General features: G+C 43.6%; 1 protein-coding gene across 2 annotated transcripts in view; it reads left to right on the top strand.

The window, feature by feature from the left end:
- Positions 1-27,500, top strand: part of rgs7a (regulator of G protein signaling 7a) — a 42,472-nt gene that overhangs the window by 4,594 nt on the left and 10,378 nt on the right. For both annotated transcript variants that reach the window (XM_035605393.2, XM_035605394.2), the window contains exons 3-4: positions 19,165-19,261; positions 22,174-22,224. In XM_035605393.2, coding sequence (XP_035461286.1) covers positions 19,165-19,261; positions 22,174-22,224 — 148 coding nt within the window. The remainder of the gene's footprint in view (positions 1-19,164; positions 19,262-22,173; positions 22,225-27,500) is intronic.

Below are 27,500 nucleotides of genomic sequence, written 5' to 3' on the forward strand. Positions count from 1 at the left end.
TGTGTGTGTGCGTCTACTGTATGTGGGAGAAAAGGAAAAAATAATAATGATACCGATGATCGGATATGGTGAAGTTAGCACTGTCGCATCGCAGCAAGAAGGTTCCTGGAATCCACGTTCGGACAAAAACCGCGTGGAGTTTGCATGTTCTCCCGTTGTCTGTGTGGGTTCTCTCTGGGTTCTCCAACTTCCTCCCACAGTCCAAACACGTGCAGGCTGGTGTTGGGTTCATTTGAGACTCTAAGGTGTGAATGTGAGAGTGTGTCTCTGTGGCCCTGTCCAGGGTGAACCCCGCCTCTCGCCCAATGTCAGCTGAGATTGGCTCCAGATGATGGATGGATGGATGCGATGGATCAGATTTTAACATACAGTATAGACAGGCCAATTAAGATATTGATTTGTTTTCCTGTACATTCACTTTATCCTCAGAAAGTGAAGATATGCTGTCGTATATTACTCACCAGTCTCCTACAGCGTAAGAGTTGTAAGAGTTACTTCAGTCGGTAAAAGAAAGAATTTAAGTTGAGCACCATGGCTGCAGACACAAATAACTGTCATGTAGCAGACACCCACCTTTACAGCCTCACATTTTCTCATATCTATCTTTCATATCTATTTGCCCTCTGACATGGCACAGAAGGAGACGATGTGAGATTTCACTTTCAGATGCATCTCGCAACACATTGAACTAACAGACACTTTCACACAGTTAAACAAAAATGTTAATCTGGTAATTTAACATCTCAAGTGTTAGTGACAACATTTCACTTGCATACTTTACTTCCGAGGGTATTTTTTGCAGAGAGATCAGTTAATATCACTCAAAAAGAATTCCAATCCAATGAGTTGATTTGCTTTACAACAATGGCAGAATATCCAGCCGTTCCTGGACTCCATATAGGATACAATGAATAGTTACGATTACCTTTTGCTTTGTACTGCAGGAGCCTGATTTTCCTCTGTGGTGTCGTATCTGACAGCCGAGGCACCAGCCCACTCTTATTTACATCTGAGCTGCCAACAGGCATCCAGTAATTGTTCTTCCAGCAGCCAGTTTGGCTTCTGTCTCTGTGCAAAGCCATTAATCCTTTACTGCATGTTTATTGTTTTTTTCCTGTTCTGTCTTTCTCGCCCCACATACAACATTCTATCACACTGTTATTGTTATCTTCAGTCCATGTGGGGGAGTACTGTTTTACATCCTCGCGCTCACATGAATGTCAGTGCAGTGTATCTTTGAAGCAACTGGTCCCATGGTGAAACTTGGTCTATTCTGCAGATGACAATGATGCACAGCGTATTAGGCTGTGGTTCCTATTGTCCGTGCACATTTCTCCTCTTTACTGCACGAAACTGGAGGTGTGTGGCCAAGCAGGGCCACATAATGGAATTTACAGCCTCACATAAAATAATGATTGTCTTTATTTCATCTTCAGGTAGCTATTCAAATGTGTTCATGTGCTTTTCGTACCATAGCACTCTTCCCTGTATGTCTTCAGCTTCAGGGAAGTCTGTCCCCAACACGTCTGAGAGAGGTGTTGACGCTGCACTGTGAGATTTAGACCTCTTCTCCTCTGTGTGACTCACTAATGAACGAACAGAAGTAACAAACAGGGCAACGGTATTAAAGCATGCTATTGATTTTTCAGTTTTGTTGTGTACAAGAGATCATTTAGCTGGAACAAGATTTCCCCTCTCCTATGCATCACTGCAACACAGCAGTGATGCAGTGTGATGAGATGATGCAGGGATGCAGACATTATCGATACAGCAGGTCTGGTTTTACACTACTAGACATCCAGTTGACATATCTTCACCGGACGTTTGTATCTGAGAACGTCATATGAGCCTGCTCTGTTAGCAATACAATTTCCCAACCATGTTCGGTTGTTCAAGAGTCATGAAACAGAGGGAGCTGAATACATTTCCTGCTTTTTCTCAGTCAAGAGTCACACTGAAGGGTTCTCGTACTGCCTGTATCCCCCGATCTGCAATCAGAAGATCAGTAAGACTGGGAGAGGGGGGGGGGGGTGTCTATAATTACCAGATCAGAGAGAAGTCTTTGTGCGTAGTAGGGCTCTTTGTATGTCAGCCTGCCAGCCAGGCGGTTTCTCTTCCAGTGTTTGAAAACATGCATCATCTTTTTTTTTGCACACACAATGAGGCAAAGTGGGGTTGTTTGGCAGAAACTGTCGGATGGAAAAGTGGCATTATGGCTTTGTTTTGAATCCATTCTGATTGTATTTGCTGACGTCAAAACCTTAATGCCAATTAGAGGGGCTGGCATTAATGGCACATGCTACAGTCGATATTCCTCCAGGGTACTTCTGCTATCTCGTCACTGCTGGGGACTAAGATAATCCATCCGGTTCTACTGCATCTTGTCACAATACAATATATACACACACATTTATATATATCTATATGCATGGCACAAATACCACACATGACTTGAAGGTTTCCTGATGAAACCAATTTGAGTTTATGTGGGTAGTTGTTTTCTCCTCAGCCCTGCTTTTAGTCTTCAGAGAGACAATATGAAAAGACAAGAATAAACAGAAAGAGAGGCACACAGAGGGCTTATACGCATGTGGGACACTGCTGGGAAATGAGAACTGTTAAGTATTCACTGCCAAAGTTGATCCTTTTTGTTGTTACCATATAAAACTGCAGAATAGGTCAACGTTACACATGTTTGTGTGGATTAAACACATGCGATACAGTGTATGCATTTGTGAGGTCAGAGGTGCTGATAAGTAGATTGCCTAGATGCTCCTTCCGTCCTTTATATTGATACATTATTATCTTTTATATTCAATTAGTCAATCAATCTTTAAATTTGCTGTCTTGACTTTGTATTGGAGAGACAGACATAAGAGTCGTATCAACATGCTCATCTACTATTGACTATTTTCATCTTCATATGAGGGCACGGAATGATTCTGGGTCTCCAGTATCAAATGCATGCTGGTTTATTGGCATGTGCACATTAGTGTAGACAATGGCATATTCATATTAGAAATTTGTTTTGTACACAAGATAAAAAACAATGTCTGCTTGAAGAGCCTTATAGCTTCTACTGCACGTGTAGCAGCTTCAGTAACAAATATTTAATTTGAAAACGGACTTCAGTGGAGGATGGTCTGGGCTGCTCCATGAAGACGGTGAAAAGATATTTAAGCCTGTCTTGCTCTAAGCTCTCATTTCTGTATGTGTCTGCCTTTAGTCCTGTCTGTTCGGGGTTATATAAGGGTCTAAGGAAGCCTGGGCATTAAGATAGAAACTGACTCAGGCCTCTCTTCTGTCTGGTCATTTCATTCCAGTTCAACATTTAGCCAAAGATTACGGGGCAAACCCTGGACAGAGTTGTGAATGGATCCTCTTCCATCTCTAGTGTGATGGTCTTAATGAGGACTGAGATGCTCAGTTGGGTCAAAGGAGAAAAAGAGTAAAAGAGAGGGAAACAGACAGCGAGACAGTGTTTCTCTGGATTCACAACATCTGTTTTCCTTATTGGAGCAGGGGGTGGGTCTGACTGAGAGCTCGTCCACTGCACGTCGACCTACACCTGCAGCCATGCACCCATTGGAGGGTACTAGCTGTCAATCATGCTGTATCGCCCCGAGGCATAATGTGCTTTTACCGTCTATTTGAAGGGGCAGTAAGCGGATCTAAAGCAATACACAATTTGTAAAGATCAGTAGATTCAATGAATCGAAAACCAAAAAGTGGAGCGGGACCGCACCACACAACACTGAGTGAAGTCAGGAGACGTGCTGGTGGGTGGAGCTGCCTAGCGGTTAGTGCGTCGGACTCACACAACGTGGTCCCTGGTTCGGGCCTGGACAGAGCAGTAAATTCACAACAACAACAAAAAAGGGAGACAAGCTCTCTCCAAAACCGCGTACTGCCACTTTAACTCTACATGGGACAATAATTGACAAAATGAACATCATGCTGTATTGAAGACGACTTGAAACAAGCGATTGAACCATAAACTGCTCAGGAAAATATTTACTGTCGTTATAAATCAAGTGAGGGGTAAAGTCATTTTCTCATAGTGTCGCCCCCTGCAGGTGATTCCAGAGAATACAGGTTTTAGGCACTTTCGCTATGGCTTCACCGTCCAGACCTGGTTACTATGTCCATTTTTATATACAGTCTACAGTCCCCTCTCTCCTGACCCTCCTTCTCTACAGATACATTCTGCACATCACTCGTGTCCATGCAGCTCCACTGCTCTTTGTCTTGACATGATAGACATGTCTCACTCGAAACTCGTCTGCTTGCCATTATGCAGTTGCATCCCTTTCAAATAACCTCACTTCTAGTTATATTTAGTTACAGGAAGGGATTCCTTGTCACACACATTTTCCCTTGTCTGCTGTGGCATAAATCAGACATACGCACTGTAATAAAATGGCTGGTGTCATTTTTGCAGTGTAGATAACATTTGGGTTGTGAAGCATCAGTTTTAGTAAATAAACATTAGATCCAAATTGAGAAAAACGAAGAACAATGCAACCACCTAATTTCTAAATAAATAGAAAAACATCTACTCTTTGGCGAGGAAATGTCAGTGCTCCTTGTGGCTATGATTAAATCCACTGAAGCATTCTGCCGGAGGAAAATAAAATAATTGGAGGGATACTGTTCTCCAAAACAACCACTGTATAGTTCATAGCAGCCTCAAATCATTGCCAGAACTCAAATCATATTTGCACGTCAAGAGCCTCCAAAAGTAAACAGAAATAAGAAATCTTGTTATCTCCTCTGCAGAGTATTTCACGCGTTACCTCCTCTCTCTCCCTCTTTGGCAGCTTGAGGCAAGAGTATTGTCTTTTCTGCAAAACATCCTTTCACTTTTCTGTTTCCCTCATGTCCGTCTTTCTCTGGGAGTTGAGACGTGTGAAAGCATTTCTCTCAGTCCCAAGACTTTATACCATCCCAGTTTCCCATCACCGTCGGTCTCGCCCTCTGGTGTTCACACTTTGCCCTCTTCATCTCTATCTCTTTTATCCCCCCCCCCCCCCCCCCCCCCCCCACTCTCGCCTCCCACGCTCGTGGCCTCTTTTGTTCAGTTTCAGGTCTTTGATGTTTCTCATATACTCACAGAATCGCACTAACTTTCTCCCTTTGTCTCGCACCCTGACACATGTGCACTCTCGCCCTCTTTCTCCTGAGTGTTTGGTTCCCTACCTGTGAAGCCTCTACCCACCTCCGTCTCTCTGTCCCCTCCTCTCACATCCCTCGCCTCTCTTTGAAGTCATTAGAGCCCCAGTCAGAGCCCATGCCACTCCAGTCAGCTTTTATCCTCACACAGGGAGAATAAAAGAGAGAGGAATGTATTTAGACTCTGCTGGAGCACAGTCATCCCTCCCCCTGTATGAAATGATTCGCTAGTGACTGACTCATAGCTTTATTGGGAACTCTTGCTAAACAAACAACTATCGGATTTGGCATCTTCTATCCAAATTGACTAGAACTGTAACCGAGAGTGCTGGCCTGATGGTCCCCCCGCAGCTCAGCACCTCTCTCAGCAAAGGATCCGTTCTCTCAGAAGCAATCATGTCTCAGTGATTATCCTGCCGCCACTAAGTGTCATTGCGCGAATCCAATGCCTATGAAATAATAAAAAGTCAAACCAATAGGGGATAAGTTTGAGATGTTCGTCATCATCTGCCAAATAGACAGAGACACCTCTGTCATAAAAACTCTGTGCATTTCTCAACACATCTCTGCGACTGACATGCACACACAGACGCACACGCACACACACACACACACACACACACACACACACACACACACACACACAGACGCACACGCACACACACACACACACACACACACACACACACGCACACACACACACACACACACACACACACGCACACACACACACACACACACACAGACGCACACGCACACACACACACACACACACACACACACACACGCACACACACACACACACACGCACACACACACACACACACACACACACACACACGCACACACACGCGCACACACACACACACACACACACACACACACACACACACACACACACGCACACACACACACACACACACACGCACACACACACGCACACACACACACACACACACACACACACACACACACACACACACATTGTAGCGTTCTGAGCAGCTTCCACCTGCAGCCTACCGAGGCTCACAGCTTCACACCATTAGTTCAGCTCAGTAAGATCAGCCATCCACAGTACATCCTGGTCTATAAACCTCAGGCGCCTTCTTGACTGAACTGGCTTCTGCCTCTTTCCCATCTTGTGTCTCTCACCGCCAAAGTGCAGCAAAATAATGATGACCAGCCATACACAAAATGTACGCAGCACGATATACATAAGTGTCTTTATATCAAACTCCAATGCTTCAGCAGACTACCCAACTCAGCCTAACTTTAAAGTCTACCAATATATTCTAATGTCCATGGTGAAGTAGAGATTTCAGTTTTTTCTTTGAATACAGACAGGTAAGGAAAAGTGTCTACTTTAGAATGGGGGCTCTAATTAGCTCAGCTTGCTGGTTATGTATTCTGAAAGAAAAACGCTAATCAGCCTATGTAATTTCCAATTATTTCAATATTCAGAGGTGCAATTGAAAGAATAATGAGCTGTAAAATAGGAGGAGGTAAAGTGGGATCTGTGTGGAGATGAATTGGCTTCATTAAAAGAATTCGGTCTGTCTTTGTCGTCCAGGCTGCCATGTAGACAAGATGATTAATCACAGCTATTCTGGTGTAGTTGGAAATGGAAACGCATTTTAACATGCACTTTCATTTAAATACACTTGGCTATAATAAGAGCTGTTTTTAGGCATGCTGGTGTTGGTCGGTCGTCCACCTTTATCCAGACTAAAATATCTAAATCACTTTTGGATGGATTGCAAAGAGAGTGCTTTATGACAAATTATCTGCAAAAATAAAGTCATTCCCATCAGCCTCAGCTGTACTTGGTAAACTCACAGTGCTATTATGTTGACAGCAGCATTTAGCAGCGATGAGAGATGGTAGCATGAATCCAACTGCTATAAATAAAAAAATGCTATAAATTCCCTTTTCAGGCATAATATGGCCAATATCTGTAACAAAGGCCCTGTCCCAGCACTTGTATTAAAATTCCTCTTTGTTCCTCCTGGATCTCAGACTCTGAGCCCTTTCAATCGTGTGTCATTTGAGACGACAATTGACACGGATGTCCAGAACGGTTGTGCTTTCTCCTGCCCTCCGTGGTGTTTTCTGCTGCGGTGGCCGGTGGCTGTTCTGTTGGCATCCCCATGACAACCACACCAGCAGCCTGTCAAATGCGATCTTCTCCAACACTACAAGAATGTGTCCAACACATGAGTGTGTGTATTTGTGCACACATTTACAGGCTTTAAAGAGGCCGGCTCAGAGCGGTCAGCGCAGTGGGCGACTTGATCTTTCACCAACAGCCTTACTACACAAATAAGAAGGTCTAATGGGAGTGAATTCACTTAAGTTCTGCACAATGTTGAACCCCTTGAACCACACCCCACCGTGACGTCGCTGTGCTGACCCTTCACTCCACCCTCAGCGCAGCAAGGTGAGAATTAAAACCTCCGAAGGTCACCAGAAATAGGGTGTGCGGGTGGTTTTAAATTGCCCACACTAATAACGTGACACCCTTCAAGTAGTATCCACTTTGCTCTGTTTATTATTGTAATATCCGTTGTATTATTCTCTGCTCTGCTCTGCTCAGCCTGCAGTGACTGCACACTGTGAACAGTGTTCCTCATCTCCTAATGACAACCCACCACAGATCTCTGTCATGATGCCTTTGCCGGACAAAGAATAAAACCACATTATCTAACCCAGAACTCAGAGAAAAAAAGGCTCTATCAACGCATTAGGGCATGGCGGGAGGGGTCTCTCTATTCCTTTCACTGGACGGATTTGATTTGTTGATATTAATGGAAGAGCTCGCAGTGGGGCAGGTGACGGAGCGTGTGACAGGGGGAAGATGGATGTACATGATTTGAATCTGCACATTTTGACAAAATTTCCCATTAATGAAACTGTCCTGCATGAGTTGATGGATTGAGGCAATTTATGACTTTATTATTATGTATACTTTTGACCTCAAATACAACATTGCAATCCTCTAAATTCCCACATATAACAGATAACACTGGGGTTTTTGCCAATTATGACATCTAGCACTGTACATCGAACCATAGTAGTGATAAAGTTTGAATTGACCACATTTAATGGAGTAATATAGCTTTGCAGTTTCCACCTGCCGGCGGTCGTTTTGAAAGGTTCAACAAAGCCTATCGTCCATCATCTTCATGGCTCCGTAGTTCAAGTGTCACTTGCGTCAAGCAGTCACCTGTTATCAGTTTATTGTCTATCCTGACTGTTGTGTCCTCTGAAGTGTGTGTGTGTGTGTGTGTGTGTGTGTGTGTGTGTGTGTGCGCCCTGTCAGACGCCCAGTCCTTGTCTTGTCTCTGTTCTGCAGACAGGAGAAAGCAGAAGAATGTCAGCCTGCCAGTATCCAGCTGCTTCTCTCTTATTGGTATTCAGGTCACACGGAGCCTTCCTGAGTGTCTGTTGCACGTGCCAAGGAGGAATGTGGGAAATGAGAGGATAGAGAGAGGAGGAGGAGGAGTGGAGGACTGAGGCCCCATCTCTCTCATGTTATCTGGACCTAAAAATAGACGTCATCCTCCCTTCTTTTCTATTCCCAGTGCATCTATGTATCCATACGTAGCATCCCTCCCTGTTTCTCCCTCCCTGATTTCCTTTTATCCTCTTCCTCTTCCTCCTCGACGCTCGGGTGTAAGTAAACATGCTCTCTGGTGCCCAATGATAAGACTTCCTCAAATGTAATAGCAGACAGTTTGGACACAGTTTGGCTAACTGGCTTGTCTCCATGAAGGAGCAACTATGAGTCGAGAACTATGATTTCATCTAACACTACAGTATTCCCATGGCCCGACTGTTTAAACACCAACAGTAAAAGCATGACTATTAAATGCTCCTAAATAAAACCCCCACATTGTGTCATCAACTGCTGATTCCCAGATCATTAATAAGTGTGAATAAGTGTAGTATGATCTTCTTAAAACCAATTTTTAAAATAGTTCAATGATCAATGCAGCATGTTTTCTTTAGGTGTAAACCTTAAGCAATCATGGGTAATTAGGTAAACCCATGTATTCATTTTTTGGAAAACTTTTCCAAAGCACATCAGAGAGTAATGCAGCTTTCTTCTGCTTTTATCTGTTAATTTATGATTGCATGCTGTTTGAGTGATGACATCATGGTAGGTGGGCAGGAGGGATATTGGCTTTCAGTGGATTATGTTCTAGCACATGGCCAACCTTGGCTTAGTCATCACGCCCACTGCCCGCCCACCAGGAAGATGAGAGTGAGAGAGGGAGAGGGAAAGTGAGAGAAAGAGAGAGAAAGGCCTTGCCCCAGGAACACTATCCCACCAGCAGCCAGCAACACCAGAACACGGTAGATTTAAAAGAGGACGGAAATATACGTGTAGAAAACACAGTCAGCTAAAGGTAGAGACAGAATGGAGAAGAGGGTCTTGCCCCAGGATTACAGTCCCACATGAACGGGAAACTCTCTGTGCTGTCGGTGATAGTGATGAGATAAATAAAAAAGAGATAACGCTGAAAACAGAAGTACTAAAGGACAACATTTTGAATGTGTGTGGGAGCATGGGGTCAGCTTCGTCAGAACAAAAGTACATCAAACAACATTTGTCACAAATAATAAGTACAAGCTGTTTTATAGTCGACCTTTACGCACATTTAATCTGAGTATGACCATTTGTTTAGCAGCCTTCAATTAACACTGATGCTATTACTAGTGTACTACGATTACTACTGTTGCTGCCATGAATGCTGTTACTGCAAAACACAAACCAAAAAGAACAAACAGGGAACAGAACTGTTTGTGCCAGTACCATTCAGTATATCATACACTAGAATATGAAATTCTACACAACTAAAAGCTAGTTGTATCCTGTCAGAGTCAACCACAATGATGCTAAAGCTTAAAACTTCATGTATTTCTATTAAAAACAAATCTAAAGCTTTTATTTGAATTGGAAAACAAGCCAGTTCCACCGTCATTCCACACAGTTTATGATGCTTTTATGAAAACATGCTGTAAAACATGAAATGGCAGAAAGCTTCTGGCCGGCAAACTTACAACAAGAAGTGCATTAACTGCAGCAATGTCAAACGAGGATAAATGCCAGTGTGTTTCTTACCGGGGAGCAGGCATCGCTGGGTGTTTATCTCTCATCCATGATCAATGCTCGTCTCTTTCTCCCCAGTAGAGGCTCGCCCCTTGGGGAGGGAGATGTGGAGGAGTCAGGGGAAATATGGAACATCCTTCTGCAGCCGTGCACCGGGGAAGACGATTCTCCGGGGACGTGTGGAGGAAAGAGGCCGTGTGTTGCGAAAAAGAAGTAGATGGAAGTAGGAGGCCTTGTGAAGGAGGGCATTGTGGATGCAAGTATCTGTGGCAACCATCTGGAAAGCATTTAGATGAAATAGTGTTACGGCCATCTGCCCATCACACCAGATGACAGTCCTGCAAGTGCGGCGTCTGCTGTTGTGCTTAGGAATGTTTTGCCAATGAGTTGATATCTATTCTTGCAGCAAGAAAAGTTTATTTTATGAAAGGGAATTAATGATATGTGGGCTGTATATGGAGATGGATTATTGATAGGAAAAGGAATAATGTCGAAAGGATTCTGGGCCTGCCGTAGTCATGCAGATTGCAGATTGTGGTCTTGCAAGAACATGGATGAATTAGTTTCAACACTGATCGTTCCTATAGCTAATTAGATAAAGGCACCACTCGCTGGCCTGGGATTGGTCTTTGCTTCTGCTTTTCAAATTAGAGGCAGAATGTACACGATGAGCTTGCAGTATCTAGCCCATGTTGTGTCTCCAGCACCATGTTTAAATATTTGTTGTGAGATTAGGGACTTTAACATGATGGCAAAACCAATAGATAGCTAATAGTTATTGTCATAAACAATAGCTTTTAGCACTGGATCATGAAATCTGATTATAGGAGATTAAGTCTAGTGTGACTTTATCGGATTATTACTTCTGTTACATCTGCATTTTGTCATTTCTTTCATCTTCAAAGAGGAGAGTACATTGCTATTGCAGGATAAACGTAGAAGAGATGAGTTATGGGGCTGAGACTAAAGGTCAGTATGTTCAAAATGAACTAGTTCATACACAGTGTTGTCCCACCACATACAGCGACAGATATAAAATATGAAAAGCAAAAGAAGCTCGAAGTCTGCCACTTGCTGTGCAGTTGTAAATCTGCAGTCTGCAGATCTGCACTGTCGGTTTCTGAAAGTTAGAGAATGTGTCAAAACCCACTTTTAACCCGCACAGATGCTTGATGTAGTTTCTCCTCCAGATCTGATGAGGCTGAATCTGTGCATCGAAATGAATTCCGATTCCATAAGTTCCATTTGATCATGGAACATGAGGTTTTCTTTATATTTATATTCTCTTCATAATGAGCATTATTTGACAACCTAAAGAAACATTTTCTAGAATAAAGTGGACGACACACAGGCAACGAGTTTGTGTGCCTGTTATGGAGCTACATGAATGTTCCTTGTGCCTGCCGGTGAGTGGGTCCTTGTGCTCAGGGATGATGTGCACAATGTGCAAAGACAGAACACTTTCCTGTTAATCTGCAGTTGGTGGTGACATGTCAAGAAGTGCAGCGATGTGCCAGCAGAGGCAGAAGAGAAGATTTAGCAACTCAACATGGATGTAAAAAATATCTTATCTTACACTTCAAATGAGGAACGACATACATTCACATTTGATAACAACTTGAGTTTGTTTGCACATTCCAGAAGTCAGATGGATTCACCGAGTCATTGAATGTAATACATTCTTATCATTTCAGACAAACCTTGGCTTAGTGATAGTGCTTAGAACAAAAAAAAAAGACATGCAGAAGTCAACACAGCAACACACCACACAGGCAGCCGCTCAGTAACGCCACATGAGGAATCCCATCTCCTTGTTTGACTGCAACTCACTTTCATTCATTCGCAAATCAGGCCAAATCAGAACAGAATGTTGAAAAGCTCTCGGTCACACCTTGAGGAGGCATCACAGATTTGTGATCATCCAAATAAACCAACGTCAGAAAACCATCCGTTCTTTATGATTATATTGCTGCTGCTTCTGCAAGCAATAGTGTTTTATAGTGGCATCAAGTTTTTTCTCATCACAGTCCTCCATTATGGAAATAATGGATCAAGCAGTACAGCACCAACTGGTACATTATGAAACACATTAATGCTACTAGTTGTGAAGAGGGAGAGGAGGCACTGAGCAGGAATAATTCTCATCTGAAAAATTCATAGATCTTTGCAGTTTGCTAACAAGAGCTCCTTGGGTTCCTTCGTACTGCACCTCCAAGAATGTGATGTCATTACAATTGACCTCTAATGAGGAATAAAGACGACAGAGGGGAACACACGTGCCGAGTGATAGAACATCCTGAAGTGCGAATCAGTGAAGTGACATGCCGAGAAACAGATGCTCGCGTTTGACTGACGGCTCAATGGAGCTTGATTGTGTACGCAGGGACAGAGCTGCGCTGATGAATCCGGCTGAGAGTCGGGCTTATCAAGCACCGCACTGCAGCTGGCAAACGGCTCAGCGCTGGTTTGCAGAATCGGCCTCAAGCTCGTAGAAATAGACTTTCAGTTTGGACGGAGTAATTGCCTTCTCTCCAGGCAGTGTTGTCACCTGGACATCTGCTCCTCGCGGCCTATGGTTGTGGCCTGCTGTGAAACAGACTGTTGACCGTTGTACACGTGAGCTCCAGGTCCCCTTTACAATTCAGCGAATCGAAGGGCTGCATGAACAGAACAAAACCTGTGAAAATGCAAATGCAAATAGAAGCCAACATCAGTGTATTAGGAAGAAAAACACGGCCAGGGAGACAAAGCCATTGCAGATAGGATGTTATATTATAAATCAGGGTGGTTCATGTAAGATTTAATTGACCATTTGTTGCCAAGGCTTAGGGAGGAGTTGTTGTTTTCTCTCGTCACTCTGTGGGTGATAACTTCTGCGCTGCATCCAAATTTAATAATGTGATATTATACCAATCACATGTACCACATACAGTGTATCATGCTGTTTAGTCACACAGCATGAATTAATAAAGTAAACTGAAGAAACGAAGGCGAACCATATTGGAAACAAAGGAAAAGGAACAGGTAACCAAATGCTTTTTCTCTCTTTCCAATCCCCAGTAGAGGATATGGTTCTCTCTGTCTCCGTCCTGCACACTGTCTGACCCGCTCCCCCTGCACACTGCCCCCACAGCCACCTTCTTTCTTTCCCTCTTATGAATGAGCGATGGCGAGCTGCCAGAGATGTCCTTGTGATAGTGGACAGCGGACGGTGTTGCTGTGGTAACTCAGGAAAGCGTATGGTAACCTCGGAGAGACTTAAGATTCATGGCATCTATTCAACAACCTCGTCAGCGTGAGCCCAGTGACTTCCCTCGTCTATCCGCAGGCCGAGTTTATTTTTCGATGCGCTCGTGCTGCAGTGCTGCACAGGTGCAGCCTGAAATGTCCGACTCACTTTGTGAGCATGTGGCGAGCAACATCACAATGTCCACGAAGGGAAGCCAGTGAGTCGAGCTAATATGTTTATGGGTTTTATCTGATGCTGCAGTTATGCACAAAGTTGTAGAGATTGTTTGTTGTACAGATTCTGTAAAACATATTTGACAGATAAAGTCTTTACTCTGAATGTCCTGGATTCTAACTGGTTGGTTGTGTTGTTGTGGCGTGGCATTTGGGGTATGAAATTCTGGATATAAAAACTTGACACATCAAAACATCCATTTAATCCCTGTATTTTGTCATCATAAAGGTTTTGTCTCACACATTAACATAATCCACAGCAAATATGTGCAGTGTGATAATTAGGTTCATGTTGGACTCGGCCTGTAGATTAAATTGTGTGTCCTTCCATTCAACCCATATTATTAGCATAGCGTGACGGATGTTTTGAAATGTTCCATTGAAGCAATATCCCTGGTCGGCTTGTCTGTCGCTCTGCAGTGCATGTGAGGCGGAGGCATCGCGCTGTATCTACAGCACTGTAATGCAATGATCAGCCTTTTACTTTCTCTTCCTCTATTAATTATTTAACCTAACAATGAAGCTTGATATGAAGCGGTTTGCTGGTTAATTATTCAAAAGCTGTTTGTGTTTATATCTGCTGCCATGTATATGATTGATGTATAGTGAGATGTGAGAGCTCCATAATGCCCAGGCAAAGTGCTCTTGTTTAACAAAGAATAATACAGTATGAATGCCTCAGGTCTCCACTGTGTTTGGCAGCAAATGAGCAGTTGACGTCCACATTCCTGAGGGGGGGGGGGGGGGGTTAAGGAAAAGGGAGCATCCATCAGTCGCTTGTTTGTGTGTGTTTAATGTCTGGTGATGAGCAGAGGAGAAGGAAAAGTCCTTCACCCACACACAGACACTCATCCTTCTCCAGAGTGGGGGGTTATATGAGAAGAGGTAATCTAATTAAGTCTATATGAGTTCATCACGTGCTGAGATTTCTCCTCATCACCTAAATCTAGGTCACCACTGAAGAAGAACAGCTATATGTCCCTTTTGTGTACGGGCTGGCGAGGAACCTTTTCGATTACAGGAAATAATATGGTGCAATTCTCTGAGCAACAGTTTGCCCTGCGTGTATTGTGTCCCACCCTTATCCCCCGAAGTATGGCATCAAGAACATTGTGTTTTTGGATTTGCTTCATGTGCTGATGTACCAGGCTGTCTCGAGGAGACGTGTAATTCATTTGTGGCGACGTAGCATTTCCCTGTGCTTTAATGCAGCTGCCGCGTGGACCTCTAAGTGCTTTTGTTTCCCTGGTATTGATCCCATGAAAAGTTACCGACCTTAGATCGGATATGCACGTTGTTGTTTTTGGCGTAAAACCACCGCTGGTTTTTGAGGGCAAACTAAATGCGAAATATAATCGCCCAGCCTCCACCACAGGTTCTGCCTCATTCGCGGAGCCAAGGACTGTGGTTCAGAAGGAACAGGGCACAGTTTCATCCGGCTGAGCTGTCCTACTCTGTAGCCACAGGCTCTCCTCAGGCTGCCGTCGCTCCGCCCGCGGCTGCCTGAACTGAGCTGGGTTGCTCACCTGTTTTGCTGAGGCCAATTTCAAAATATAACCAGGCCCACCTTTGCGGTTCATGAGCTTTCATAATGTGTGTGCGTCTGTGCGTCTGAATTCTGTCACATGATCTGCTTGCAATGTGACTGATAGTTGCTGTGTGCTCTGGGCATCATGTGATGATGGGGACATCTTTGTGTGTGTGTCATGTGTTCCTCTGTAATGTGTGATGGTGAGTCGGTAGGAATATCTGTCCTCCTCGCGTCGACATACTTGTCCTCACATAACACTGTCAAGGTAATACCATTCTCCCTGCACATCTAATGCGGTAACACTCGCCCATCCCATCACAGGCAACACAGCCGAGAGGGGGAAGAGGAGAAGGAGCAGAATAGGAGAGCTTTTAATTTCCTCGGCTGCAGTTAGGGAGTTTTTTTCCCTCACATCTACACACAGACAGGCAGAAACTGGAATTAACAGGATTTCCAACAGCAAGAGCAGCTCCGTTTGAAAGAGTGTGCTGTCAACAGGACAGGTGCATGCTTCCAAGGTACGGACGGTATCATGGCAAGCGTTTCCCTGTCTTCGAAAGTAAAATATTTGAACTTTAAGCCATGTGCACGACCGCCTCACATTCACAGAGGTGAGACCGAGGTTCTACAGGAAAACGAAACCTCTCGCTGTCTAGGCCAAGGTTCAGAGCCCTCTCATTATGTATATAGGTCAACGCTAGAGATGAATTCAAAAAAAAAATCATGCAACCTGTAGTTGTACAGCACAAGAGACAAACGAGCGCTCCCTGCCTTGAACGCAGCAGCTTAGTCAAGGTTATCCGTGGCCATTATGGGCCACGTCTCTTCTCCCGCCTCAGTCAGCCGTCAAAGACGCCAATTGTAACTCCACCCATACACGTACCGCCCTCATGTGATTTCGAAGTATTTGAATCCTCTCGAGCCGAATGAAGGTGCTTAGTTTTTTTGTTTTTTTTTACTCTTTTTATGTGAACATTTACACCTTTCACCATCGTTACCGCGGCAGCGAAACAATCTGCTCCGCGGCCTCCTTTTCTTTTCTCCTGAGGTGGTCCGAGGAGATGAAAAACCCTCGCAGAAGCTCTCTAATAACTGGCCCTTTTACCAGCTTGCTGTTCTTGGAGAACGACTGTCAAAAGACAGTCCACTGTTAGTGGATCATGGTGCACTTAACAATGGCTAAAAAGAAATCTAAGAGGCCATATTGATTCACAACCCAGTTTGAAATGTAGTTCTTTTCCCCTCCGAGTGTTGCTTCAGAGCATTCTGATTGCACCCTTTGTGCCCTCGGTGATACTCCTTCAAGTCCTCGGAGCCGCGCGCTGACGCTCAGTACGTGCTGATATCCGGAGCTTTTGTTAGTCACTTGTATATGTACTGAGTCCTGCGCCATCATTATTCAATGATTCACAGTGTGCAGCCCAAACACTCCCTCTTATCTGCTGAGAGGCTGCAGAGATGCAGTCAGACAGCTCCGGGTGGGTGGATGGTGGGGGGCCGAGAGAGATGAGCACCCTCTCCTCCTCGCAACATGAAGCCAGAGAGCATCGGGACTTCAGGAGCTTTAGATCCCCAATATTCACGCCGGTGCCGTTTCACCACGTGTAGGCGGTGAGGGCTGGCGGAGACAGGAGGGAGCGCGTGAACTCTTGATCCCGGTGGCTGTTGTCCTTGTTTGCTCCGAGTCTCGCGGTGCCCGCCAACTCTCGGAGAAAGATGGTGAGACGTAGACGCAGGGGGAAGGTTGGCGTTGTGAGCCACACTCATTCAACAGGGACGAGCGGAACACAATAAGAATCCATTTTGGGATATATGTTTAAGAACAACAAAATGGAATGTGGCACACAGCACCTACAAGTAGGCCACATGAATACCATCATTTCTATTTGGAGGAAAATGATTATATATTAATACTGGAATGATTTTCGCACTGCATATTTGTCTGACTTTACCTTGAATTGTTGAGGAACACCAAAGAAAAATTGGATCGTTTGATATTTAACTGTCAAATATGAACATTTCCAAAGTTCAACAGCTTCCATTATGTTGTGATCAAATATTCTGAGTATGCTTGAGATTTTCCTTTTCCCTTCAGTCGACTGAAATGTGTGTTTTTGATACAAGTTTTCTTTTCTATTTGTATCTGTCTGTCAGACCTCCTGGCCTTTCAACTCTCCTCCGACAGCTCGTACAGTATTTGCCTATATTTCCTCTCACTAACTGGGAGGGGTATTTGACTAAAAGCTCTCATACTAGCTCATGAACTGCCCAACCCAAGTAATCGCAGATCTGCATATCAAACCCAGGGCAGGTTTCCCCCTCATGTAATCACAACTGTTCCTCCTCACCACTCCTGCCACTCCCACACAAAACCTTCATCTCGCACAAAGTGGAACTGGCTGCATTCAAACTGTTTCGCCATCCCAGAAGAGCTCCACCGATCGTGCGTTTCATATAAAGATGGAGGGCAAACAGAATGGAGGGTTGTGACCTGACCTGACCTGCTACAACAACACAACGTCCACACCATTGCTTGTGAAAGGGAATATGTTCGGAGTTATCAGATTAAAAGGAAACATTTTAAATCAAAAAAGGCAATTTTAAACGCCGTGTCATTAATGACACTATGCTGCGTTCACAGCAAACGTGGTCATTCACGCGAATATTGCACAGACAAAAGTTGAGTAGTGAGTTAAATTGAATTTGATTAAAATCTACAAATGTGCCTCGACAATACTCCCCTGTGCTCTTCACCATGAATAGATTTAGAAGAGTTTATAATAGGAAACGTTCAGTTGAAGATTTATGGGGTCAAGCACCCGAGTCAGGGAAGCAACATGCATTTCTGTTTGCCATAATAATACTATAATTGAGATGAAGCAGGCAGAAATGTTTTGGTTGTACATACAGTGCCTTTAATAGGAGAATTCCGTTTTGAAGTGACGACACGGTGACAAACACAATCCCACTCGAATCGATTAAGCCTGAGAACCACAAACCACAACTGCCCTTTTTTATTCCAGACGAAAGTAATGCCGTCGTCGACTGGCTGCGGTACGTCTCTGTTAAGATGAACAGACGTGGACAGAACCACCTTAACATTCTGAGTGTTCCTTAATGTGTGCCTCTCTTTGTAGTACATATGTGTGTGTACACATTGTTCCATGTGTGTATTTGGACACCGAGGGAGGAGATGGAGGAGATCTCCTGGCATCCGGTCTGGCACATGTACTGTATCGGGCCATGCTCTGCTCTCCGCTTTGCTGCCTTCTGTGTGTTCTTGGAAACATGGCCGCCGTGTGTTGCCCTGCCAGGCCCTGCCAGGCCCTGGAGACAACTCCCGGTGCATTTGTGTCCCAGTGACGCTCGGAAATGTTTGCGTGTGTGTGTGTGTCTATTCGAATGTGCATTTCGTTTCTCAGAGCAGCTTTTGGTTCAAATGTGTTACTCAGTCAAAGTCAAAGTCTGAAATGTCGTTTGAGTGACACACATTTTTCTTTTCTGCCCTGCAAATTCTTTTTTTGTACGTGTGGCTGTTTCAGGACACAGATACATTGTGATGGATAATGACTGGAAACTTCATTGCTAGACTCACCAAATCCAATAACTACTGCAGAATTCAATAAGTGCAGCTTACTGGCAGCTTTCTGTGATAAATGACACAAATCACAAAGATTTGTCGAAGGGGAGGCAGAAATCTGACAGCAGGGATTGTTAGTCACCGTCGTACTTGCCTCACTTTTCCCCCGGAGACGTGACTGTTCCACACAGAAACCTGTTTGTGTCTGTTTATGCCTTTCTGTCTCGCTCACACACAAACTCTTCTCCCTCAAGCTCTTGAAAAGTTCTCTCTCTCTCTCTCTTCATTTCTCCCTGTGTTGTCCAGATGGAGGAAGTAATAGCCCGCATGCAAGATGAGAAGAATGGCATCCCCATCCGAACGGTGAAAAGTTTTCTAACAAAGATCCCAAGTGTTTTTTCAGGTAAGGCCCGTATCTCTCGGACTTGTTCTCCTCTCACCTGTTCTCTTCCACTCTGCTCCCACCCACCAAGGACCCGACGTATACCCCGTTCATGCCAAGCAAAACACTCAAAGTGTTTAGAGGGTTGTTCATGTTGCATCTCACAGCTGCAGTGCCAGAATGTCAAGAGGATCATGTTGAATTCTTCTTCTGCAACCTAATAGATAAGAATCCATGCTGGAGTGATGCTCGAGAAGAGATGAGCTCAGTTAGACGCCGCATCTAAAAGCTACAAGGACTGAGCCCATGCAGTCATCATGCTCATGTTTATTTTTACTGTAATATGAATATAAACATTCTTGCCAAATGTGCACTTTTTGCAAGATTTCTCAGAATCAGGGCACCAACAATGGCAGAACCCCCGCAGGTCGCCTTCCCTGCTACTAAATAAAAGTGCGTAAGTTGTCCAGGACCTGTTGACATGGGGCGTGAATCACACAAAGGGAGGCCGGGAGTGGCATCGTCGCATGAACACGTTTCAACCGCTAACTTTAGCTTTAGTGACGTTGGTGGAACGATGACGACTGCTTTGGGCACATAAAGGGCAGCTGATGCGCAGCTCTTTTATTATTATTATTTATTTCCTTTTTGATGCCAAATCTGCTACACAGTGTTTGTGCGTTAGACTTATTTTAAAAACAGGGGCAAGCTTTATTTATGAATGATTTAACATCAGCTCAGATCCTAATCCACCTATTCCATCCGAAATGTTACATTTAGTGCAGCCAGCAAAGGTCGACAGGGTCAGGGACATGACAACATTGTAACAGATGGCCTGTATTTGTAGCACTGTTCTGCACCTACCAAATTTACTGTACAATGCATATTTCCTAACAACAGCGCTGAACTTATACCCCATCAACATGTCTATGAACTCCTGCGACCACAAGCGTTACAGCATTGTTTGTCAAAATGTTCACAGTTTCTATCAAGACAGGATCAATGTCAATGTGTACGTAAGTGGATCAGGATTTTTTTTCCAGCAGTGTGATGCTTAGACTCCGCCCCCAACACACAAGTCCCCTGGCAGTGTCCCGGGCTGTAACGAGGACACGGTCCCTCTGTGAGCGCTGTAAGAACACTGTAACCCAGGTCGCTGTGCCCCACGGAGACCCCCACATTTCTAACATCCATGTTACTCACTTGTTACAGTAACAACACATACTGAACTCTCAAATGACTGCTGACGGAACGGATGTGTTCAGATCTTGTCCTCGGGGTAGTTTTGCATTATAAATGTTGCAGATGTGGTTATTTTCCTGCTTTTACTGGTGAGCAGAATTATTCAATATATCCATCTAAGATATGCTTGTACTGTTGGTACAGTAGGTGTGTGTTCATACAGTTCTTATGGTATTTCTTGTCAGTTATTAAGGTTTGCGACACAACCGCTTTCTTAGTTTTTATTGTTTTTTTTAATTAGTTCTCATAAAAATGTTATTTTATTTCATATAATGTACCATTAACACTGTATTCCACAATGTCACATATTTCTATCAGAATGTTATTTCCATTCAAACTGCTTTTTGTGTGCCCATTATTTTGCACAACCTCGAAAAATGTTATGATTACTTTTGATTATATTTCATACTTATATTTAAGCATAATACTTGATTTTCAACACACACACGCACACGATCGCACGCACGCACGCAGGCACACACACACACACACAGACACACATAGACACACACAGACACACACACACAGACACACACAGACACACACACACACAGACACACATAGACACACACAGACACACACACACACAGACACACACAGACACACACACACACAGACACACACATAGACACACACAGACAGAGACAGACACACACACACACACACACACACACACACACACAGACACACACACAGACACACACAGACACAGACACACACAGACACACACACATGAAGCCCAACCTATGGGCATGATATTAATCAATTGTGAGAACAGCCTTGTTACAGGATTACCATACATGTCTTATTTAATCTCTCTCTTAGAAAGTGGGTCGACTAGTAGTGTGAAAATGGGGTTTTTATTAATGATGTTAATCCATGGAAAATCTCATCTGGTGCACGGGGCCCCTGAGAAGCAGCGCGACACAACACAGACAGACAGTCGGCTCAGTGGACAGTGAGACAGGGGCCGACTGTCCCAAAGCATCAGTTCCCTCGTGTCTCCTTCTCACACATTTCTTTTCCTGCCTGTCTGTGGCTCTTTCCTCTCCAACACACCTTCGACTGTCAGCATGACGGACAGTAATAATAGCTTGAAAATATATATTTAGCCAACGTCACGTGTCGTGGTGGGGTGTGAAAATGCCCAGTGGGCAGAGGAAACTGTTATTCTTTTCTGAGATGTGAAAATGATCAAGTTGCATTCGCAGATGGAAAAAAGTGAGAAAAGCGATATCACGTCTAGACATTTTATTAAAACTGTCCTCTCCTTAGTTTCTGAACCCATCTCAGCTTTTGTTTGTTGAAATGTTTACCATGAATGAGGATTTACAGTAAATGAAGAAAAATACAGTTGCTTAGTCGGACAAATGGTGTTGTCACTGTGAACAATGGATGCTTCATTATGCCTCCGTACCTCTCTGGTCATTTAAATTAATGGACTACAGCCAAAGAGAGCTGGCCTGGAGAGGATGTCAGAAAATAATATTTGGTAATGGATGGCCCATTACCCACCCACGTGGTGTGAGGTGAGAGAAATTGGTATGCATTGTGAGGATAAGGGGTTGGTGTTGTTAAGAGTGCAATTGTTTTCCCCTTTCATTTGCATATATATGCAAAAACGTTTCAGCGCATTGTGAATATTCTAACTATGTCCCTGATTCATATTTCTGTGCTTTCTGTCATTCCAGGATCTGAAATTGTACAGTGGATGATCAAGAATCTGGATATCGAAGATCAAGGTAAAAGACCTGAAAGTATTGATCTGGGACGGAGGCGTTTGAAGGTCTTTTGATTTAGTAATTGCAGTCAGGAGGTGATTTGGCTTCTTTAACACCGTGATCTGCAGCAGTGGATGTCACACACACAACTCCTGAAGGCAACATGCAGACATGGTACACATGTTTCTATGTTCAGCGTTAATGTTCACTTTTCAGGACCGTTGTAAATAAATGTCCTCAAATCATGTGAATAAAACATGCTCCTTATAACTGAAGACCTTGCCTGAGAATCATCAGGTTTTTAAGTTTCCTTCAGTGTCAACGCAATCCACTGACACTGTGGACAGGAGCTGCTAATTGCCAATTTGGCCTAACTGTAATGGGACTACTTTACCAACATGTTAACAAATAAAGACAAAACACTGGAGCTCAAGTTGAAACCCACAGTTAACTGACTGACTCCATGGCAACAATAAGGATAAATGCTTACATCCTCCCAACAGTTTTTGAATGGGATATTATCTCATCAGTCTGCATTTAAAGAAAGAGCCCGTATGCATGTACTGTATGTGCCTTTGTGGACTGTGTGTAAATGTCCACAGTTGTTCTTTTGATCCGTCTTGTCGTGTCCTTGAGCTGCAGCGGACTTATTTTCTCCTTTTATCCTTCCTCTTATTCTATTTTATTCCAGTGTGATGAAGTAGAACTAGAGTCTCGAGGCAGTTGCCAGATCATTAGTTGAGCCTTTCACTGCACATAGGACATCATCAAAGTGGGCCGGTTGAACTGGGATGGATGTGGGAAGTTCAAGGTGGTTGCTTCTCTGCATTAGCGATTGCGATGAAGAAGCGTAGTTTACAATGTGAACAGTACTGCAGGCGTGTGTCTAGTGTTCATACACGTGGGTGTAATTCATCCAGGTTTTTTCTGCTCTAGTGTCCCTCAGTGTCGTACAGAGTGTGGGAACATTATCGATTGTTCACTTAGCCGACTCATCGACTCAGAATTCCTTTGTGTTGGTCCATTTGTATGGAAGGATCTCCCTGTCCTGTTCAGTGTGTGTGTGTGTCTGTGCGTGTAATGCTGATACTGACACTAAAGTCTGGCGATAGTGTCATTCCCTCAAGAAAATCAACATTCATACAGTGCTACAATGTGTGTCACCTGCAAGATTGCCCCTCCATAACAGTGCTCTCAATCAAAACAGTCCACATCTGCAATTTTACACCAGTGAAGAGTCCAAAAACCTATTAACCAGCAGATGTTCCTTGTGCTTTAAGAGTGTTTTTTTCCTTTATCCTTGCACCTTTTTTGGCAAACACATACAAAATGTGCTGTCAATTGCCCTGCGGTGGTAAACAGTGTTGTGCATAACTACGTGACTTTAGCAAAGAGCAGCTCCCGGCGGGGCTGACAAACACAGTAAAGGGGAATGCAATTAATTTGGTTCACAGCACGATAGCAGCGTGTTTATTATATAAAAGGCAGATGAGCTTATATCAAAGTTGACTGGGGATTTAGAGCATTTTTGCTGAATGAATGTCACTGATAATTTACTGACGCACTACACATGAACCCATTATCGTCCTATTTGGCAATCGCTGCCGTCGCCAATCCTGTTTGCATTCAATACTGCGTCTTATTAGCCAATGTAAACTCCTTCCTATAAAGTTCCTCTACACATTTTTAGATGTCTTTTCGTAATGTTTTATAAGAAGGTTTAATGTCCCTCAACCATAATACCTGCCTGCCATATTGGTTTGACAGGCATGAGAACTATTGAAACTAAGTGTTTAGCACATTCAAGGCTGCCCAGACTCGATTCATTAGCAGGCAGATACTGGGCCGCCCGTCCAGACCAGACAGCTCATACAGGGTTTAGAACAAGTGAGAAGATAAAAGCCCCCGGTGAACATGACCTGGAACCTTCTTTGTTCACTGTAACATATGTGAGTATATATGGGAATGTAATGTCATTTTTTATGGCTGTGCTGATTACACACAGTATATTCATCTTGAGTCTGATGGTGACGATGCACCTTGTGACCCGGCCTCTGGGATGGCAGCAGTAACAACCAAAAGGGATTCAGGTGGTTGTTGTCTGTATATCGGTGTTACTGAGCAAACAGGAAGCACAAGTCCCTACGGTGCAGAAGTGACAACATCTGTGTATTCTTTTTGCTCCTCACTATGAAAACACTGTGTAGAAAGAGGTGTAGTAACAGTGCCCTGGATGATCTGACTGGAAATGGAGCAAAAACAGCCCAAGGTTCAAAGGGGTTAATGGACTGAGCACTGACTCTTAGAGTCACTTAGAGTTTGAATCAGATTTTCTGTATTATGACTTCATCAAACACGTAGCGTTGTAAAAAACCAATAAGTTCCACCAGCTCCTTTGACCTCTCACCTGCTTGACAATAAATCCCTACAGGGGCCGTCAACATGGCCAATTATTGCTGACATTAATGCAATGATGCTTCATAGCTCTTAAGTATTCATCAGGGCTGCATATGTACTGATCAAAATCCAATTTTAATATGACTATATTAAAGATAAAACAATTTAATTCCTCCCAAAAGCAAATCCCTCACATAAAATAACATCACAATAGTTTTGCTGCAAAATAAGTATGCATGTGTGAACATCTGTGCTTGACGTCATGATGTAAATATTAATAAACACGTGGTAAAGGTTATGGGACCATCAGGGTTTTCGCTACGTCCGCTGTCTTCCTTCTTTACTCCCAAGGTCACCTAACAATAAAACATCAACGTTGGTCATAATAAGCTTCTTGCGCTGTCACGCGTGTATGAGTGTTTGAGAAAAAGTCAATAAATTGCACTGAAACACACATACAGTAGGAGATAAACATAGGACTGTCCCTTTTTATAGAATCTGAAGCCTACCCACAACACAGAGGATAATAAAATCTCACCCCCCTCAGGATGGTGTTTGTTTGACCTTTGGTCATGTTGTTGGCCAAGAGTTATTGACTTTGTGTGTGAGGGAGAGCGCAGACAAAACAGATGAATGGATCTCTCATAGGGCTTGTAATCGTTTCCAAATCAATATCGCCATTTGAAACGGCGCGAATCGCAAATCGCAAAAGGCCGTGATTCAAGAATAGGTTATAATGCAGCGCATCTGACCCAGGGTGACAGTCATGCCCACCAATCAGTAATGGCGTGCTGCGCACGTACGAGTCCTTCTCGGCACACGGGTGAAGCCAAAGCGGTGCCAGAAGCAATGTTTGACAATTTAGTCCCGAAGAAAAGCCGCAATTCGTTGATACGGGAGTGTTTTGGGGTTAGATGTGGAACAAAAGAATATATTGTGCAAAGCATTCAGTCGCTATATCCCGAGGCAACACCACCAACCTGCATCAGCGCTCGACACAGAGCCACAGGCAGCTACATGACGAGTGCACGGCCAACAAGTCAGTGAAAGTACAGACGCCCCGTCTGGCAAACACAGAACCACATCGGAGTCGTCTGCGACTGTTACTCTGTATGAAAATGTCTCACGTCGCCGTGAGGTCAACACATCTCGCTCTCTTTCAGTGTGTGTGTGCACGCGTCATTTTAAAATTGCAAATCAAATCGCAATATCTGTCAGAAAAATCGCAATTACAGTAGATATTTTCCCCAAATCATTCAGCCCTAATCTTTCATGACATCATCATTGCAAAATAAAATATAGTTTAATTAATATTTGTAATATTTTATTAATATTTTGTCGTGATGTCCCAAAATCGTTTAGTATACTATTCAAATATCATAATATTAAAATCACTATGGGGAATTTAACGTGACAAAACCAGAATTAAAGTAAAATAGTAAAATTCAACAACAGGACATGAAAATACAAACTACCAGTATCAGTGAGTGTGTACCACCAGGGCGTGATTTGCATATGATAGAGAAGGAGCACCTGACCAGTAAAAGGAACTCGTCCTGGTCTCCTCCCCCAGCCTCCCCCCGCGTCCCCCCGCCTCCCCTAGCCTCCCCCCCCCCCCCCCCCCCCCGCCTCCAACCGCCCCCCCCCCCCGCAAAGGAGCAAACAAACAAGACAAAACAATATTTCCTGGGAAATACAGAGGAGTAACCAATTAAAACAAAGCTCCTTCATCACCTTGACATCTTCAAACTGTGAATATTGTAAAGTGCAAACATAAATGATGAAAATATAACTATTCTCTTCTACAATCTCTTCCCATGAAGAGCGCAGCCGGTGAGCTCCCACACTCCACTTGGCACGCCTCCAGACTGCTGGGCTTTTGGCACAGAGCGAGTAATAGGATGAAATCTACGGGTGTTTTCCCCCCGGACTCCGAGGCAAGCCTTTCTCCACAACTTGACTAATTCCAGGCCAAGGTCTAGTCAGCTATAATGCTGATAGGAAATCCAACAATATGCTAAATGTTAGCAAACCAAAACTCCCTTTGCTACCATTTGATCCTTAGACATTCTTACAAGAAATGCAACAACGGAACAATCTCTTATTCATCCCTCAGAGATCTTTCCATCACAGTAGCCTTTTTGCATTTTCATTCTGTTTACTTTCTATACATTTGAAGAAATGACATCTTTGCACTGGATACTACAGTAGCACTTGCTGCTCAGATCTATCAAATTTAACGTGTGTTGGGTGATTTCCTTAAATCTTAAATGCTGTAAGCAAAACATAATTCGGGGATAACATTTAACATCCGACATTAAAATGCCATCAGAAAATCACTGCAGCTTAACGTAAATGAAAACCATCACAACCGATCAGCCCTGTGGTTGATCAATAACAGACAGTCGTCTCTTACTGCACTGTCAAAAGTCATTGTTCACACTCCGCTCACTTTACTTTCATCTGACATATCACAATCCACAAATAGTTAATAAGTAAGATGGAGGAGTGGATTTGGGTCTTATTGAATTTCTCAATATTTCATGGAAAGATGCAGACAATATACACAAGCTTAATCCATCCCTGACGCTCGCCGACATTAATGTATCACACACACACACACACCCATATAATATATAATATATAAAATGTTGTCCCACATTGTCGCTGTTAGAAATAGTACAGTTTATAAACAGGCTTGACTAATTTATGACTCATAATTTATTCATAATTGGACCTCAGTCATACATGTGCACACGCACACACACGCACACACACACACACACACACACACACACACAGTGTGTGTGTTCAAATGTGTTTGTGAGAGAGCAGAGATATGCATATTTAATGCATGCATAGTTATAGCATTTATCCAGCTGCCTATTTTGAGCATGTCA

This window comes from Scophthalmus maximus, chromosome 10, assembly GCF_022379125.1.
Source record: "Scophthalmus maximus strain ysfricsl-2021 chromosome 10, ASM2237912v1, whole genome shotgun sequence".
Lineage (NCBI taxonomy): Eukaryota > Metazoa > Chordata > Actinopteri > Pleuronectiformes > Scophthalmidae > Scophthalmus > Scophthalmus maximus.